Raw genomic sequence first — 16,388 nt, 5'->3', positions numbered from 1 at the left:
ATGAGAATGTCCTTGTGTATATATAGCGCTCTCAGAGCCCAAGGTCCCAGCTTCCTGTACTCGGTACCAGGTACGTATACCAGCTCAGCCCAGCTTCGCCAGATCAAAGCCCAACAGTAATACTCTTGATCTCGGTGTACTCATCAAGGGCATCCCTGCCGCCCTCCCTGCCGACGCCGCTCTCCTTGATGCCGCCAAACGGCTGCTCGCACGCGCTGATCAATCCGACGCGGACGCCGACCATGCCGGACTCGAGCGCCTCGCCGACCCGCCACAGCCGCGAGATGTCCTCGGTGTAGAAGTAGGACGCGAGCCCGGCGCTGGTGTCGTTGGCCATCTCCACAGCCTCGTCCTCCGTGTCGAAGGGGACCAAAAACGCCAACGGCCCAAACGTCTCCTGCTTCATGAAGAGCATCTCCTTGGTCGCGTCCGTGACGATGGTGGGCGGGTAGAAGTTTGGTCCGAACCCGGCGTTGTCCTGGTTCTTCTCAGGAGCACCGCCCGTGGCGTAGATCCTGCCCCCCTTGGCCAGCGCGTCCTTGATCTGCGCCTCGATCTTCTCAAACGCCTTGGGCGAGTACAACGGGCCAAAGTTGACCTGCCTGTCCCACACGGAGCCGTAGCGGAACGTCTTTGCCAGCTTCTCCGCGAGCACTGTGGCGAACTTGTCCATCACCGAGCGCTGCACGAAGATCCGGTTCGCGCACACGCAAGTCTGGCCTGAGGAGCGGAATTTGGACGAGATGAGGCCTGTGGCACTAAATCAATATTTGTTCTTCTTCTTCTCTTCATACTCTGCTGTTCCACGGCCGTTTAAGGGAGAATGGGGGGAGAAAGAGAGAACGTACCATCGGCAGCCTTGTCAAGCTTCGCATCCTCGAAGATGATAAAGGGCGCATTCCCGCCCAGCTCCATGCTGGTCTTCTTGAACGTCTTTGCACATTCGGCGTGCAAGTAGCGCCCGACGGCCGTAGAACCCGTGAAGCTGAGATGGCGCACGGCAGGGTTCTGAGTGAACTCCTCGCCGACGAGGGCCGACTTGGTCGCGCTCGATGTAACGATGTTGAAGACGCCGGGGGGCCCACCGGCGCGCTCGAACAGCTTTGCCACGGCGATGGCGCACAGGGGCGTCTCGGGCGCGGGCTTGCAGACGACGGTGTTGCCCGCGGCAATGGCGGCGCCGACTTTTCGCGTCACCATGGCGATGGGCGAGTTCCAGGGCGTGATGGCGGCGACGACGCCCTGGGGCTGGCGGATCGTGAAGATGCGGTTCTCGCCCCTCGCGGCTGGGATGGTCTCGCCGTACTGCCGCTCGATCGCGCCCTCGAACCAGTCGATGAAGTCGGTCCCATATTTCACCGTGACGTGCGACTCGGTGTACGGCTTGCCCAGCTCCAGCGTGCAGATGGCCGCCAGATCGTCCTTCGCCTGCTTGATCAGGTCCGCCCACCGCCGCATCAGGAAGCGCCGCTCGCGCGCCGTCGTCTTCTTGTACGTCTTGAACGCCGTCTGCGCCGCCTCGATGGCCTGTCGGGTCTCTTCGCGGCCCAGGTCTGCGACGTCGCATACCTTCTCATTGTCGGTCGGGTCTGGGGGATTTCACATAAGAGTGAGCCGACAAGAGCTTCAACACCCCGTCCACCTCTCTGAGGTCCCCTTACCAAGAACAGCGAATTTGTCTCCATTGAGAGCGTCGACCCATTTGCCTCCTATGAAGGACCGCGTATCCAAAAGTGTCGGATCTTGGAACTAATTCGGGCCCCCGCCAGCAGCTCGCCTCAGTACAGATCTTCCCGGTATATCAGAGAGCCACACCTACCGTATAGGGGATCTTCTTGCAAAGTATCTCAGCCATGGCTAACGACAGTCTTGATCAAGACGCACTCTAGATTCTGCAAGCAAGGGATCTGGTTGTTGAATGCCTGTGCGGGCATCGAGCCGTGCTTGCCGTGCCATGATATTGATACATACATGAGCGGGGAAGCATTGATCGACCGTCTACACAACACCAATGGCCGGACAATGGCCGGGAGGAGAATCCATGGCACATGCTGGAGGATGAAGGAAGACTGACCTCCGCATTCTTGGTTGTAGGTCGTAAGTCTTACCAAGGTCCTACGTACTCCAACTGCTGCGGAGAGCACAATCCTGCTCGATTTCAGTCCGATCTCGGCTTGGTCGGTGCCAATAAGGTCATGGAGGACCATCTCATGCGGAACATTCAGCCTTGTCCCCCACCTCACTCGTTAGTTTCGTGCCTCTGAAAACAAATAGCCGGCATTGGGACCCTTCGTTTTGCTGCGCTGCTTGTATAGATCAGTTATCTCCCCTGTCGATTTTCATGAGCTCTGCAAAAGGTTCAAATCGGGTCACAGTCTTCTCTCCAGCGGCAAATATGCCCCTTGAACATGTGGTATCGAGGGATACCAAGCATATATCCCTATTTTCATCGTTGAGTTGGAGCTATACGCATCAGTCATCGGTGAGGTCAATAACCTTTGGCTTCGCAGGACGTGAAGCTGGGACAAACATTTCGTCTTCATCTTCAAGTTTTGCCTGCTCTCGTGTTTGCTTTTTTTAAGCAACTCTTGCGTACGTTCAAGCATGACTGCAGAATCTGGAGTAGATGAAGCGGGTCTGGCGATACAGCCGAGACTCTGAAGAGTTCCCTTAGAGGCAGTCATTTGCAGCTGTGTGGATGTTTCTTCGCTGCTAACGCCTGTTTCTGCAGAGAAGGATGAACTCGTATGGTTGGCCATACTCGCCTTCGATTGGCGGGTATGTGTGGTGTATTGGTGGCCGCGGTACAGCAGGTGTCCTCGGAACGTATATAGATGGCTACACTCGCTTGTGCCTGATGGCGCAAAGGATAGTCAAATGGAGAGAGCCCAGGAAGTCGATATTGGTCAACAGGGGGCTTGCGGGAAGAGATGAGGCTCTGCCCTATTGCAGAGATACCGCTTCAGTATTGGGAGCTCCTCCTTTCATGCTGAGTATCATCATTGTGTGCTTTTCTAGAGGCCAACCGCTGCTTTCCTGGTCTGATAAACGAAGGAGATGGTGCCAAACCTGTAGGCATCATCACGGTCTCCGACTCAATCTGCCCCCCGCTCTTACCCTTGCTCCTCTACCCTTATCAGGAAGCCCACATCGCTGTGATGAAGAAAGAACACCTTTTCAGATAGGAAAGTATTGCCATTTACCCTTGCCGCCCATCGTAAGATGATGGCTGCTTATGCTTCTCCAAATCCTGGACATCTCTCATTGGGACATCGAGAGAACCTCGGATAACCCCCAGCTTGCAAGGGTTTTGAGTAGCTTGCTGAAATCCGGAATATGGTCTTGATCTCACCGGTCTTTTGACACGATCGTTGATAGATAGAAGCATCGATCATCTGTTCCGTTCGACAAGTCTCACCACATTCTCTCCCCGTATCGGCAGGCCTCGTTCCAGCTCAATCCTGGTCCGAACCACTCATCATCTGAGAATCAACAAGATGACAAACGTCTTCGACAAGCACAAAGACAAATTGGTCGGAGTGTGGACGCTCATATCTGCCGAGATGTATGATTCCGAAGAGCCAGACAGAAAGTTGCTTGACAAGCCGTTCGGCGACGACCCTCAAGGCAAAGTGGTCATTTCTGCCTCGGGCTATCTATCTGGAACGCTGGTTAAGCCTGAGGGGTTGGAACCACTGGCGTCTTCCGACCCCACAGACGCAGAATTGCTGCGCATCGGCCGCAGTCTGACAACATATGGCGGCTTCATGACCCTTTTGGAACAGGACGATGGGTCGTTTCTGTGGCATACAAAGGTTGAGATTGGTTGCAATCCAAACTGGATCGGGAAGCCGCAGACGAGGGTAGCCCGCTTCAGAGAGGAGAATGGTGTTGCGTATATGACACTCAATCCTGTCAAGTGGTACACTCTAAAGGTTTGTTACTCAGTCGACCAACGGCGAGCATTCAAGAGGACCGCTGCTAATAATGAGCCCTCGCAGGATGGCCGACAAGCACGGGGAGAATTCAAGTGGCGCAAGATTGGTTCTTGAATGCCTCTTGGTGTTCTCAGAACATGAAGTGAACCTCTGCTAACTTTGACAATCGTCGCATCGAAAAGAGCCGGCAGTGCACATAGTGTTCAGAATCCACCCATGCAAGACCTTACGATCTGCCTTTCTTAGCCTCTTCAGCCTCCCTTTCTCCGTCCTCCCCCATCTTTGACCTATCCCACGGCTTGCCATCTCGCCAGAACCCCTCCACGATTGGTTTCCTGCCTGGTTTGCCGTTCCTTGGTAACTCGTTTAGCCAGTCCCAGCGACATTTCTCCTTCCATCCTGCGCTCTTCCAGTTGTTCAGATCTGATCCCGGATCTCTGTTTAGCGTGGGCAAGAACTTCAGCAGCGCCTCGTCATGTGCGATGCAGACCATCACGGCAGGGGATTGTTCGAAGTTGATCAACTCATCCACTGACTCTTGAGCCGTGGGCGGATCGACGTAAGCGGACGAACCGAGCGTCGATACTTTGTAAAACGGCGTCTGTTTTGGGGCGCCAGATTGGATCCCATGAGAGATGGCTGGATGGTGGTCCGTGAAAAGACTGCACGGGCATGGAGTCGGAAAATAGCCTGAGTCGCGATCGAGCACGTCGGCCGGTACTGGGTCTGGAATTGGATATCTCGGATTTGGTCTGATATCTCCCACAAAGTGACATATGTCTCCGCCAAGCAACAAGAACGTACTGTCATTGCCAGCTGTCGTCCGCGCAAGTCCGCACATGTGGCCTATACAGTGGCCGGGTGTATCTGCGACTCGTTAGGCCCTGAGCAACATAGCACGAACAGCTGCTCCTTGCCAACCACAGCGAGATACAGGTGACGGAAAACCTACCGAGTAAATAAAAGGAGCCATCGCCAAAGAAATCGTGCACCCCATAACCGCCAATCCGGAGGCTTGAGCTCTTGAAGTCAATCTCCCTCAGCTCGCGACCTTTAAAGTCAGACGTGCGCACGGGCGAGTCCAGCTTTTCGGGAAAACCAGGGAGCAACAGTGGTGCGGCCTTGAAGCCAGGTCCGACCACCAGCTCAGTTGAGGGTGGGAAGAGAGACATGTCGCCGATGTGGTCCCAATGGTAGTGTGACCATATGACAGATGCTGGAGTTTCCACGAAGGTCTGTCAGAAAACGAGAGTAGTTCTAGAGCAGGGAGCGAGAGGCACATAAATACTGTCGCCTTCTCGCGCTCTCCCTCAGGCCCTGATGCCAATCCCGTCTCCCCGCGTGGCATATCAACTTACATATAGAATCCAGCGCGATGCCCTTCTCCGCCAGAATCTCCGGGACATCGCGATCGACGCGGAGACTGGGGATGACGGAGCCGATCCGCTTCTGCAGCACGGCGGCGTAGTTCCAGAAATCCTTGCGCACGCCGAGATCGAACATGACTCTCCTCCCAGAGGGGGTGTGCTCGATCAGGAACGCGACGCAGGTCAGGTTGAGAAGTTCATGGCCCGGCTTCTGGACGGGCTTGACGAACGACTCGGCCCGCACGGTCATGAGAGCCGTGGTGTCGACCATGCGCACCCGCACGGGCGTCTGCGAGGGCGGGAAGATGATGGTTGAACTTGCGGACGAGACCATTGTTGGGAACAGTGGTCAAGGAGAGTAGAGAAACTAACTGCCATGCAGCGAGGGATGAAACGTCCGAGTGTGGCAGGCTGTCTAGCAATGATATCTGTTGTTATAGAAGCAAGGTCGGCATTTGTTTTTTTATGCACTTTGGGACGGAACGCGAACAACGGGCGGCCGCTTACCGGACGATGATGCTGATGATGATGATGATGATGATGACAACTGGGGTACTCGTCCTTGCTTCGCACCCCCGCATTCTGATATTAGGTCAGCCTTTAAAGAGAATCAATCAACATTCCCCTCATCAAGACTGCGAGCCCTGACAGGGTCCGGAATAATAGGTGGAGTTGCAAGAGTCAAGTTCTGCTCGTAGATGCTCCCCCAGGTTGGTGAGACTTGATAGCTGGAAATGGAAAGGTTGGGGCGGCGGCGATGGAAAAAGGGGTCGTCAGCCTTACGATGAATGACCAGGCTGGGTGGGGTCAGGCACAACAACGATGGATCCGCTCGTATGGAATCCCCAGGGTGAGTTCCAAGTCAAAATCTTTGTCACTTGGATAACAGCTTGCATATGCATGGATCTCTCCTTGACCCTTATGTGCTCTTGGGTCGGAACGAGGCGGAATATGACGAGGATTCGACAGACAATACAGAGCATAGAACACGGCTACTGGGCGTTTAACAAGAGGCAGAGGGCATGAACGGATAGAGTGTTGTGAGATCGTCTTCCAAAATGGGCATTACACGCAAGGGGGGGGAATGCCCACCCTATATAAAAGTACAGAAATGTCACATCAAGCTGAGCTCCAGGGTCATTGGGCAGCCTCGCTCGCATCAGACCATCAATAACTCCATGGGCCCGGGGGCCCGTCTTCTCTGTTTAAGCCGGATACGCCATGTCTTGCGGCTTGGTGTACCCGGCGCCGTTGACCTTCTCCGCCAGCTCTTTCTCACGGAACTCGGCCTCTTTGTCCTGCTGGATGAGCGAGCAGCAGCCGCAGCAGCACGACGTGAGCAGATCCCCAACGCAGTCGCCCTGGAGGTTGTATTTCTTGCGGATGTCGGCACGCTGGAACATCATGGGGATAAAGTGGAGACCAAAGCAGGAGAAACCGGTGAACATGAGGCACTGGTTAGATATCAGTAATCTCAAACGACATTTTCTTCAATGTTCAGGCAAGCTTGCTCCGCCACCGAAAAGGACAGGTGTGAACGGCAGCTGGGCCGACACAAGCGGGAGGAGAGATAGGGCAAGACCCACAGAAGCGTTGATAAAGTTGTATCCCTCCATGTTTCCATGCTTGCGGCTGCGATGATGGGTTTTGCCAAAGGTGACGCACGGTACGCAGCAGGTGATGAAACCTGGAGAAAGCATGTCAGCCCCTGTACGCTTTGGTTTGCAGAGACCATACGTACAAGTATCAATAGGTGCGAAGCAGCCAAAGAAGGATGAATGCCACGGGCGGGCATCTTGTGCTGCTGGCGCGGTGACGGTCGTCGAATCGGCCAGGGCCTCATTGAAGCGCTTCACCCAGTCATTCACATCATTTTGGTCAATCACGCCGGCCTGGGCAGGGGCGGGTGCGGTTCCATTTGAAGCCATTGTCTGGGGGGTGTGGTGATTCTGTTGTGAAAGAATGACTTGGGTCAGTTGAGGTAAAAGAATGGACGAAGACTGATGCTGGGGGGAGAGAACAACGTAGAACACGGAGTCGTGATCAAGATGCTGCGGTATATGAACTTTTGGCATCGGAAGGCCGCCGCCCTTGAGCCATGCTCAATGCTTGGTAGGAGAGTCGCTGATGGACCTAAACCATTTCTGCATGGTCAATATGCTCTCCTTAATCACAAGTCAAACCGGAAATGCTCTGGTGTCCCGGTGAGCCAGGAAACGTGTTTAGGGGTGCAATAGCGACAGGCTGCTTCGTTGGCCACAATCCGCACAAAGAGGGGTGTAGGTCGTCTGCAAATCTCTTCATACCCGGTGCCCAGCCTCGTGCGATGCACGAGCCGAGTCCTCTTAAGCGAGCAGAAAGGCATACAAGGCGTAGAAGCAAGGATAGCAACATGAGAAGGTGCGGGATGGGGCCAAGGTGGCTTGCAACCCGTGTTTGGGGCCAGCTTCCTCTCGAGCTTTTCCGCGGTTGACTCATCTTGCTCGACACGCGCTGCAAATTGCGGGCGCTGAATACGAGAAAGAAAGTTTGCTAAAAGGGAATGATTTACTGGCATCCCGGATGAAGAGCAAAGTTGAAACCACCGTGGCGCGGCACCACTCCGAACGATTTTAGGGGGCTCGGACCTCACTTTTGAGCCTAGTGAACCCGCTTTGCTTCGTGGCATGAGGCGGTCGGTGGCGGCAGCGGAGTACCCAGTACCGAATGGTGGTGATGATTTTGTCGACGAGGTTGAATTTGCTTCAGCGGAGTTGACCTCAGGGGATCTGGCGGGAAGCATTTTGCACCGAAGTCAAAACATCTGTCTTTGATAGAACGAATGCGTATCGCCGCTCAGTGCTCACCATGAAAGTTGGAACCCCTTTTTCAGGGGCTACAAGGTTTCGACCCCGTGTTGCCCGTACTCGTAACTCTGGCTGTTAGCTTCTGCTTGTGCCGTCCCAGCTACAAAGCCCTGCAGATCATCCGTTAGTGCCTGGCTAGGCCTGGGCAAGCGAAAGGTTCGGAAGTGTTTCGCCTATTCTCCGCAGGGCAATTTGCAACATGTGATCATCATCCAAACCCTTGAAAGAGTCCGCTGTTGTTACCGACAAGTCCTTGTAGATAATAGGTACCGAGGAGATCTCAGACGAGGTTGTCGGTGAACTGTAGCATCCGTTCTCCGTTTGCAGATGATATAGAGTTGAATACACGTGATCATGAATGCCAAGAAGCCAGAACAGCTTCGGTGCCTAGAGTGAAATATGCCAAGACACTGGTAATTATGGCCGAGTATAGGAAAAGCAGCTTCCCATGCCACATAGGTTTAAACGTCTCATTTCACACTGAAATGAGCAAATGTCAACTGACAGAAGCCCTATCTACTCTGTATATGCCTCTGGTTCGAGGAGATAACATCCATTCTACAACAAGGACTTCGCCTTTGTCCGTGCAGAGCTTTAAGAGAGATGATGGTTGGCACCCAGATTCGTGTCTTACTCAGTGTTTACCTAAAGGTATGTTGTCTGGGTTCACGGGCTTGTCAAACTTGCTTCTGCCTGGTCGCGGTGAGTGAATGTTTGCTGCGCGGCTGCATCGACATTCACCGCATCCAGTACCGTATGTTGCCGGATCTTCTCTTCGTCGAGCTGAGCTGTGGTAGAAGCAGAACCACTCGATTTTGGGAAAACTGCCGCGTTCCTAAGTCGTTCCGGAAATTTTCAGCCGTGGTCTACGCGTATGTGTTCCCGCGATCGCACTCAGGTCACACAAGAGCACATGATAAAAAAAAGGCCCACTAATCTGCCTTTATTATTCATATCTGACCGAGCCTTGTTCGCTTCGAGCTCAACTCATCCTCATACCAAACCGAGATGGCCACCCTCGACTCCCTCAAGTTGGCCCTGAGGCAGAAAGCCAGGGCTATTGCTACGGCGTCGTACCCGAAGCAACCGTTGTCCGACACACAGTACAGCGCTGGCTTCGATATCTTGATGCAGGGCTTGGGGTGGAGGACATACCGAGACTTTATCGTCCCTCAACTGTCCCAGCTGCTGGCCCCTCTCTTCAACTCACCTGCCCAGATATCGGTGTTAGAGATCGGCCCCGGCCCGAAGAGCGTGTTAGGATATCTGCCCCGCAGTCTGAGACAGAAGGTCAGGAGGTACACTGCATTCGAGCCTAACGGCGTGTTTGCTACAAGTGTGGAAGAATGGCTTTGGTCTATGTCAGAGATGGAGTCCCCGTTGCCCTGTCTGGAGAGCGCGCCCGACATTCGCCGAATCCCATTCGCTCTCGAGAATGACATAGCGAGTGGTACCGGTACGGGTACAAGTGACGACGGTCAAAAATACGACCTCATCCTATTCTGCCACAGCATGTATGGCATGAGGCCTAAACACAAGTTCATCAAACGGGCGCTTGAAATGCTGGTTGAGCGGCCACAAGGCGGAATGGTGGTGGTGTTCCATCGCGACGGGGCCTTGGACCTCAATGGCTTGGTGTGCTATCGGATGGCTTCTTTCCCTATGGGAGTCGTACGCGTGGCGGATGACAACGAGGTATTGGACTGTTTTGCTTCTTTCATCGCCGGGTTTGACATACAGGATGCGAATGTGGACAAGGCTATCCGAGCTGGGTGGCGAGAGGTGTGCCGCGTCTTGGGCCGCCGCGAGGAAGCCCACCCAGACCATCTCTTGTTCGGCTCACCCGACCTCATGGTGGCCTTTACCCAACATGCGACCGCCTTGCCGGAGCTGACAGCGCAGGTGCCATCGGTGAAGGGGGGCAAAATAGTCAAAAATTGGGAGGCTCGCCTCCACCGCCCCGCCTCGATCGTTAGGCCGGCAGAGGTCCAACACCTCCAGGAGTGTGTTCGATGGGCTCTCAAGCACGGTGTCGGTCTGACCGTTATCGGCGGAGGTCACAGCAGCCACTGTCGCTGGCCCACCGTTGTCTCGGTCGACATGGGCGCCTTTGACAAAGTACATATTCTCCCATCAGGAGAGAATGGAAGGGATTCTGGTTCCGGTTCCAGCTGCTTGGTCGTGGCCGAAGCTGGCTGCAAGACGGGGGATATCATCCGCAAGAGCATGGCGGCAGGCGTGACAGTGCCCCTAGGGGCCCGACCAAGCGTAGGCGCAGGGCTGTGGCTACAAGGTGGCATCGGGCATCTGGCTAGGTTGCACGGGCTCGCGTGTGACGCCATTGTCGGTGCCGTTGTGGTCAGCGTCGAATCTAGCCAAGTTCTCTGCGTTGGCCGTGTACCAAGCCAACACCAGCCAGCTGGTGCCGCTTGCCCGGAAAATGAAGCCGATCTGTTATGGGCGATAAAAGGTGCTGGGACCAACGTTGGCATCGTGGTCAGCGTGACTTTCAAGACGTACGAGGCTCCCACCTACATAACTCGAAACTGGTTTGTCCAGCTAAGCGACAACCTCGACGCGCGGCGCAAGCTCAGCGATTTTGATAAACTCATCGCTCATAACCTCCCCCGGTACTGTTCGGCAGATGCATATCTCTACTGGGACGCTGGCCAGCTGCATCTTGGCGTGACTATGTTCGAAGCTTCCGCGACTCCGCTCACTTCTGCAACACGCACGCCTGCACCCGTAGAAACTATTTGGGGGCCGGAAGACGATTTCAAAGCCGTGGACGGCATCGGTTTGTTCGAGACCGAGATGTATATGTCTAGGATGCATGGTGGGCACAGCGGCGGCAAGACCTCCTCGTTCAAGCGATGTTTATTCTTAAAATGCATCGGAGCAGAGAGCGTCGCCGACCACTTGGTGGCCGCCGTCAAGACTCGTCCTTCGCCACTCTGCTATCTGCATCTACTTCAGGGCGGTGGAGCGGTCAACGACGTTGCAGCCGATGCTACTGCTTTCGGCTGTCGAGACTGGGACTTTGCCTGCGTGATAACCGGTGTCTGGACCCGCGACCAAGACGGCACCGAAGCCGCACAATCTGCCGTGCGTTGGGTTTACAACGTCGCCGCCAACTTGTTGCCCTTGAGTAGTGGAACTTATGGCGCCGACCTTGGGCCAGACCCCAGAGACTCCGCGCTGGCCGCGAAGGCTTTTGGACCAAATCGGTCGCGCCTAGCCCGTCTCAAACAGAGCTTGGACCCGCATAATGTGCTGGCGTACGCCTGTCCGCTCCCAAAAGCGCCAATGGACCAGAAGCTCATCATTCTTGTCACGGGCGAAAGCTGCGCCGGCAAGGACTACTGTGCCGACATCTGGGTTTCTGTGTTTATGACATGCGCCCACAAAAGCCTCACGGCGCGTGCAGTCAGCATTAGCGATACCATCAAGCGAGAATACGCAGCGGCTACCGGTGCCGACCTGAGCCGCCTGCTTTGGGACCGTGCCTACAAGGAGCAACACCGGCCAGGATTAACGACATTTTTCCAGGAACAGGCGCGGCAACACCCTCGGCTGCCAGAGAAACATTTTCTGGATGTGGTGCAGGGCGCTGCAGATTTGGACGTGCTGCTAATCACCGGAATGAGAGACGAGGCGCCGGTCGCAGCCTTGTCGCATTTGGTGCCAGACAGCAGGTTGGTCGAGGTTCGAGTCCAAGCTAGCGAACAGAAGCGGCTGGTTCGCCGGGGGTGTCACGTCAATGATGATGATACTGACAACAAGAAGAACAATAGCGACAGCAACAATACTAGGTCGGATATAACGGCGTTGGACTACCGGCCCAGTCTCATCTTCAACAATGATACGATAGGAAAGGAGGCGGCAAAGAGGTTTGCCGAGCATTACCTGCTTCCCTTCGTCCACCAGGATCTGCAGCGGCTGGCCAATATGGTGCGCCTGGTACCCGACTTCCCACGCCCGGGCATCGAGTTCCGTGACGTGCTAGGCATCTCCCAGCAGCTCGGTGGGCTGGCGCTGTGCACGTCTCTGTTGCAAACCCACTTCATCGGTGACTGGGCTAATGTCGACAGGGTGGTGTGTTGCGAGGCCGGCGGTTTTGTCTACGCGTCAGCGTTGGCCTCGCAAGTTGATGTGCCCTTGGTGCTGATTCGTGAAGCCGGTAAGCTCCCCCCACCCACCATTTCCGCCATCAAGTTCCCGTCGCATATCGCGCTGTCGGCATCGAACGATTCGAAACAGAAGCGGATCGAGATGGGCCGGGATGTGGTCTCCAGGGGCGAGACAGTGGTGGTGGTGGACGATGTGCTTTCTACTGGTGAGACGCTTTGTGCGGTAATACAGCTGTTACATGAAGCAGGCCTCGGCGCCGAGGATATCAGTGTCATGGCGGTGGCAGAGTTCCCGCTTCACCGTGGCCGGGAACTGTTGCGCCAGCGTGGGTTTGGCGGAATCAATATTCAATGCCTCTTGGTCTTTGGCGGTGCTTAGGAAAGAAAAGAAAAGGGTCGGAAGGAATGGATTCCACTTCAACCAGAATGCAGACGTTGTGCAGAACCGCGAAGAATGGTAGTCTTGAAGAAGATGGCCGTTTGGTCTGTGCTGAGGCCGGCGAGAAGCAGTCTTGGGACGCTTTCAGTCTGGGTCCGTGACGATCTAATCCCTCTCAAGATGGGTTCTCGTCCGGGGTACCTTGTAATTGGAGGCTACCTCGTCCTGTGTAGATGGACAATCCACAAATTCAATTCTTGATCTCTGACAGTGGTGCCAGGGCAGAAATTGTCAAAGACTGAATAGGTTGGGAGCCTTCTGCTCTGCCTTTTAAAGATTTAAGCCGACATCGTCCTTCCGATTCTCCATCTGGCGAGCACATTGAGAGTACTTCAGTTCGTCGTTCCTATCGTAGGTCAGTGGGTGGCAAGGCTGAATGGGAGGTGAGCGATGTTTAAAAGCGGCGTTGTCTGGCGAGTCCCATCAGCAACAAAGTGCGGAGAAGGCTGGTAAAGCGGCAAGAAACTGCGTCGGGGACAGATTTCTAGAACGGCGCGCACTGCGAAACACTTCAAGAAGTGTTTACGACAGCCTGTCACTCCATCCATTGAACCATTTAGACAACTCAACACTCTGCAAGGCATTAGATACGTATCACAAGACATTTCCCTTCTCTTCTCACCCAGAATGCAGCGCCAACCCTTCTCTCCGCCTCAAAAATCCCCCGAATTATTCCACCCTCGCCCTCAGCACATATCGCAGGTTCCCATGATGCGATCCCCTCCTCCACCTGCCTCACAGAACTCGTCACAGCCGCCTGTTAATAGCTATGGCAACCCCTATCAGTCGCCGCCTGGGGAAGGGGGAAGTGGTGGAGGGGGAGGGTTCGGACCCAATTTCAACTTCATGAACGACCCAACGGCCCAGATGGGGTTTCAAGTCGGGCAGCACGCAATGAAGGCTGGGCAAGAGTACATGGAACAGAATGTACGTGAGTGACTCACTCCTAGGACACATACTGTGGCTAGGATTTGGGGGTAGCGGTCCATCTGAGCGGAAATGGCTTATGCTGACTTCTTTGTTGCCAGCTGAACCGCTATATCTCTGTATCCGCACTGAAACACTATTTCAATGTCTCCAATTCGTATGTGGTACGGAAACTGCTGCTTGTTCTATTTCCCTGGCGGCACAAACCTTGGACGCGGCAGCAGGCTCGAATGACCACCTCCTCCACGACTGCTGACGGCACAATGACCCAACAATCTTATTCCTTCAACTACCTTCCGCCCCGCGACGACCTCAATTCACCAGATATGTACATACCAATAATGGCGTTGATCACCTATATCCTCCTGTCGACTGTGCTTGCAGGAATCAGAGGGTCGTTCCACCCCGAAATACTAGGCAGCATCACCAGCACGGCGATTTTCGTTATCATCTTTGAAATCATCGTTCTGAAGATTGCCATGTATATGCTAAGCATCAGCAACGATTCTCAGCTCCTTGACTTGGTAGCTTATTCTGGGTACAAATTTGTGGGAGTGATTGTCACACTCTTTCTCAGCGAGCTATTGACTGGCGGGAGTGGTACGAATAACTGGGTGGGCTGGACTCTGTTCTTGTACACCTGGTATGCGAATGCATTCTTTCTGGTAGGTGTTGATCGTGGTGTCCCATGTCATCAGCCGTCTAACGTCCTTTAGCTACGGTCCCTGAAATACGTCCTCCTGCCAGATGCTTCCGGAGATCCGACAGCCATGCGAGGCGGAAGCTCATACACGGTGGCACGCGCACAAAAGAATCGTCGCACATATTTCCTGGCACTGTATGCATTCGTGGTTCAAATGTTGTTTATGTGGATCTTGAGCCGCGAAGAGGCAGCCGTCAAAACGGTTGCCAGTAGACTTGCTGGGCCGAGAGCATAGACATGTGCTATGAAGACATTTATCGGACTGTTACCACTATGCGTTGGCAGACCATATCCTCAGGCTATCTCAACATCACCAAGATAGCTACCACCCCAAAAGTCACCCAACGATAGAGTCCACCAACCGACATTATTGTACAGGGGCAGAAAAGTACAGCAAGTGTGTGATGGCAGGTGGCATTGAATCATGGGCGTCCTTCCAAGCCTCTAATGCTCTCCACCGAGTTGTTGACCGACATTGATCGTCCTACCCATTGTTTGAGTAAGCTGTGGAGGTGGTGTTGACGACAAAGGCCTCTTCGACAGGCTGGATGTTAGCACCAAGGTCAGGTCGCTGCTTTCTCACAGACGCCTGTATTCAATGACTAAAGAACGGCAATGCCGAAAGTCAACAAGTCCGGACAATAGTGCAGTCGATGAGGTTCGAGGGTCGCCCTAAAGACGGTTGTACCACCTGCATTCCTGAAGCGCTGTGCCAGATGACTGTTTCCCAACGCCTTAACCGGTCCTTCTCGAGTTTCGAGAAGTCTCAGACTACAGGACGCTGACATCACATGCACAAGATGGGCCATTGCTTGGCCTGCCCGGTGAAGCAGGTCGCAATAACTGCCGTGGGGTTCTTATAGCCGATCTGTAACGTCGCGAAGAGTCTGAGCGGATTGAAAATGACAAGACTCGATCTGACGATACCCCTTCTGTTTTCGACTCTTCGGTGGTTCAAAAATATCGATTTCGCAAAAGCCCGTATGAACGCGTCTTCTTCGAGGCGGAGTTCTGTATGGCAGACACAGTCCCCTCGGGCTCTCCTTCGGAACGCAATATCACTAGTGTCACTTTCACAACAGGCCTCAACCCAACATCTCCGCCCTCCCTTCCTCCTCCCTCTGGTCCTCGTCCTCTCTCAACGTCTTCCATCTTCCTGCTCCACCTCCCCGCCTGACCCGACATTTTCAACGAGGCATAATGCCAACTTCAGAGCGGGACATCTTCAGAACCGACCTAGACGCGGTGAAGCAATTTTGCATTGTCCATGGTCAAAATGCCTGGGCAAGGCGGCGGATTAACGACACCGCACTCCACACACATCCTTGTTTGGCTGAGTCACCGATATCTATACGTCGCGCTGCGAGTCCCTACGGATGCTTCGGCCCAGAACTGTCCTGGATGGTGAATCTGATGGCCCATCAGCGAGTCAGTGCGAGGGATGGGTCATGAGAGATCTCGCTTTCTGACGGTTTGGGAACGAGCACATTTCGAATTATGATCATCACATAGAGTTGTGTAGAATAAGAGCGCTGTGTAGATAATCAAGACCATTTGAAGAGAGATGTGTGTTGTGTCGGTGTGTGCGTCAGTGAATGGGAGTAAGTCTTCAAGGAGAGAGCGCGCCATGCAATCCAAGTAAAGGTGCTGGTGTGATCGATCCTAATCTCCTAAACACTAGGTTCCTCCGTATCAGTAGGTAAAAACGGATCCTCCACGTTCTAGGCTCATGGAGAGTTGGGAATGAATGTATACTAGTTAGTATGAGTCTACTTGCACAGTGGATTTGTATATACTCCCTACCATTCTACCATGCAGGCTGCCAAGGTAGTAATAGTAGTGCCGAGTCTGAGGACTCTACACGGAGCCCATGCACGACCCTGTTGCTTGGCGAGGCTGAGGATTTTAGGGAGCCAGCTTGCTTGACGGGTGCTCGGTAGGTACGCAGACCGACTCCTGCAGCAGGTAACGCTGGAGCGAAGGAAGGCTTTTGATTCCAAGTGCGGTCTCGAGGCGGAACCAGGGCCGAGGGTTCTAG

The 16,388-nt window shown here is 54.2% G+C and overlaps 6 protein-coding genes across 6 annotated transcripts; 3 read left to right on the top strand and 3 right to left on the bottom strand.

The window, feature by feature from the left end:
• Positions 1–103: 103 nt before the first annotated feature.
• On the bottom strand, positions 104–1,855 carry A1O5_04554 (succinate-semialdehyde dehydrogenase (NADP+); the record flags this gene model as incomplete). Its single annotated transcript, XM_007745159.1, has 4 exons — positions 104–750; positions 849–1,589; positions 1,662–1,749; positions 1,820–1,855. The coding sequence occupies 4 exons, from the start codon at positions 1,853–1,855 to the stop codon at positions 104–106; spliced, it is 1,512 nt and encodes a 503-aa protein (XP_007743349.1).
• Positions 1,856–3,497: 1,642 nt separating this feature from the next.
• A1O5_04553 (uncharacterized protein) lies at positions 3,498–4,052 on the top strand (the record flags this gene model as incomplete). The annotated part of the gene is made up of 2 exons (XM_007745158.1): positions 3,498–3,935; positions 4,002–4,052. 2 exons carry the CDS (start codon positions 3,498–3,500, stop codon positions 4,050–4,052), a joined length of 489 nt encoding a protein of 162 aa, XP_007743348.1.
• Positions 4,053–4,164: 112 nt separating this feature from the next.
• On the bottom strand, positions 4,165–5,639 carry A1O5_04552 (uncharacterized protein; the record flags this gene model as incomplete). Its single annotated transcript, XM_007745157.1, has 3 exons — positions 4,165–4,805; positions 4,891–5,154; positions 5,297–5,639. 3 exons carry the CDS (start codon positions 5,637–5,639, stop codon positions 4,165–4,167), a joined length of 1,248 nt encoding a protein of 415 aa, XP_007743347.1.
• An 871-nt stretch (positions 5,640–6,510) lies between these two features.
• On the bottom strand, positions 6,511–7,233 carry A1O5_04551 (uncharacterized protein; the record flags this gene model as incomplete). Its single annotated transcript, XM_007745156.1, has 3 exons — positions 6,511–6,759; positions 6,892–6,992; positions 7,047–7,233. 3 exons carry the CDS (start codon positions 7,231–7,233, stop codon positions 6,511–6,513), a joined length of 537 nt encoding a protein of 178 aa, XP_007743346.1.
• A 1,926-nt stretch (positions 7,234–9,159) lies between these two features.
• A1O5_04550 (uncharacterized protein) lies at positions 9,160–12,660 on the top strand (the record flags this gene model as incomplete). The annotated part of the gene is made up of 1 exon (XM_007745155.1): positions 9,160–12,660. One exon carries the CDS (start codon positions 9,160–9,162, stop codon positions 12,658–12,660), a length of 3,501 nt encoding a protein of 1,166 aa, XP_007743345.1.
• Positions 12,661–13,347: 687 nt separating this feature from the next.
• On the top strand, positions 13,348–14,585 carry A1O5_04549 (uncharacterized protein; the record flags this gene model as incomplete). Its single annotated transcript, XM_007745154.1, has 3 exons — positions 13,348–13,647; positions 13,749–14,312; positions 14,364–14,585. 3 exons carry the CDS (start codon positions 13,348–13,350, stop codon positions 14,583–14,585), a joined length of 1,086 nt encoding a protein of 361 aa, XP_007743344.1.
• Positions 14,586–16,388: the final 1,803 nt, after the last annotated feature.

The sequence above is a fragment of the Cladophialophora psammophila genome (assembly GCF_000585535.1).
Source record: "Cladophialophora psammophila CBS 110553 chromosome Unknown aczJe-supercont1.6, whole genome shotgun sequence".
Lineage (NCBI taxonomy): Eukaryota > Fungi > Ascomycota > Eurotiomycetes > Chaetothyriales > Herpotrichiellaceae > Cladophialophora > Cladophialophora psammophila.
This window is presented reverse-complemented; position numbering and strand designations above follow the sequence as displayed.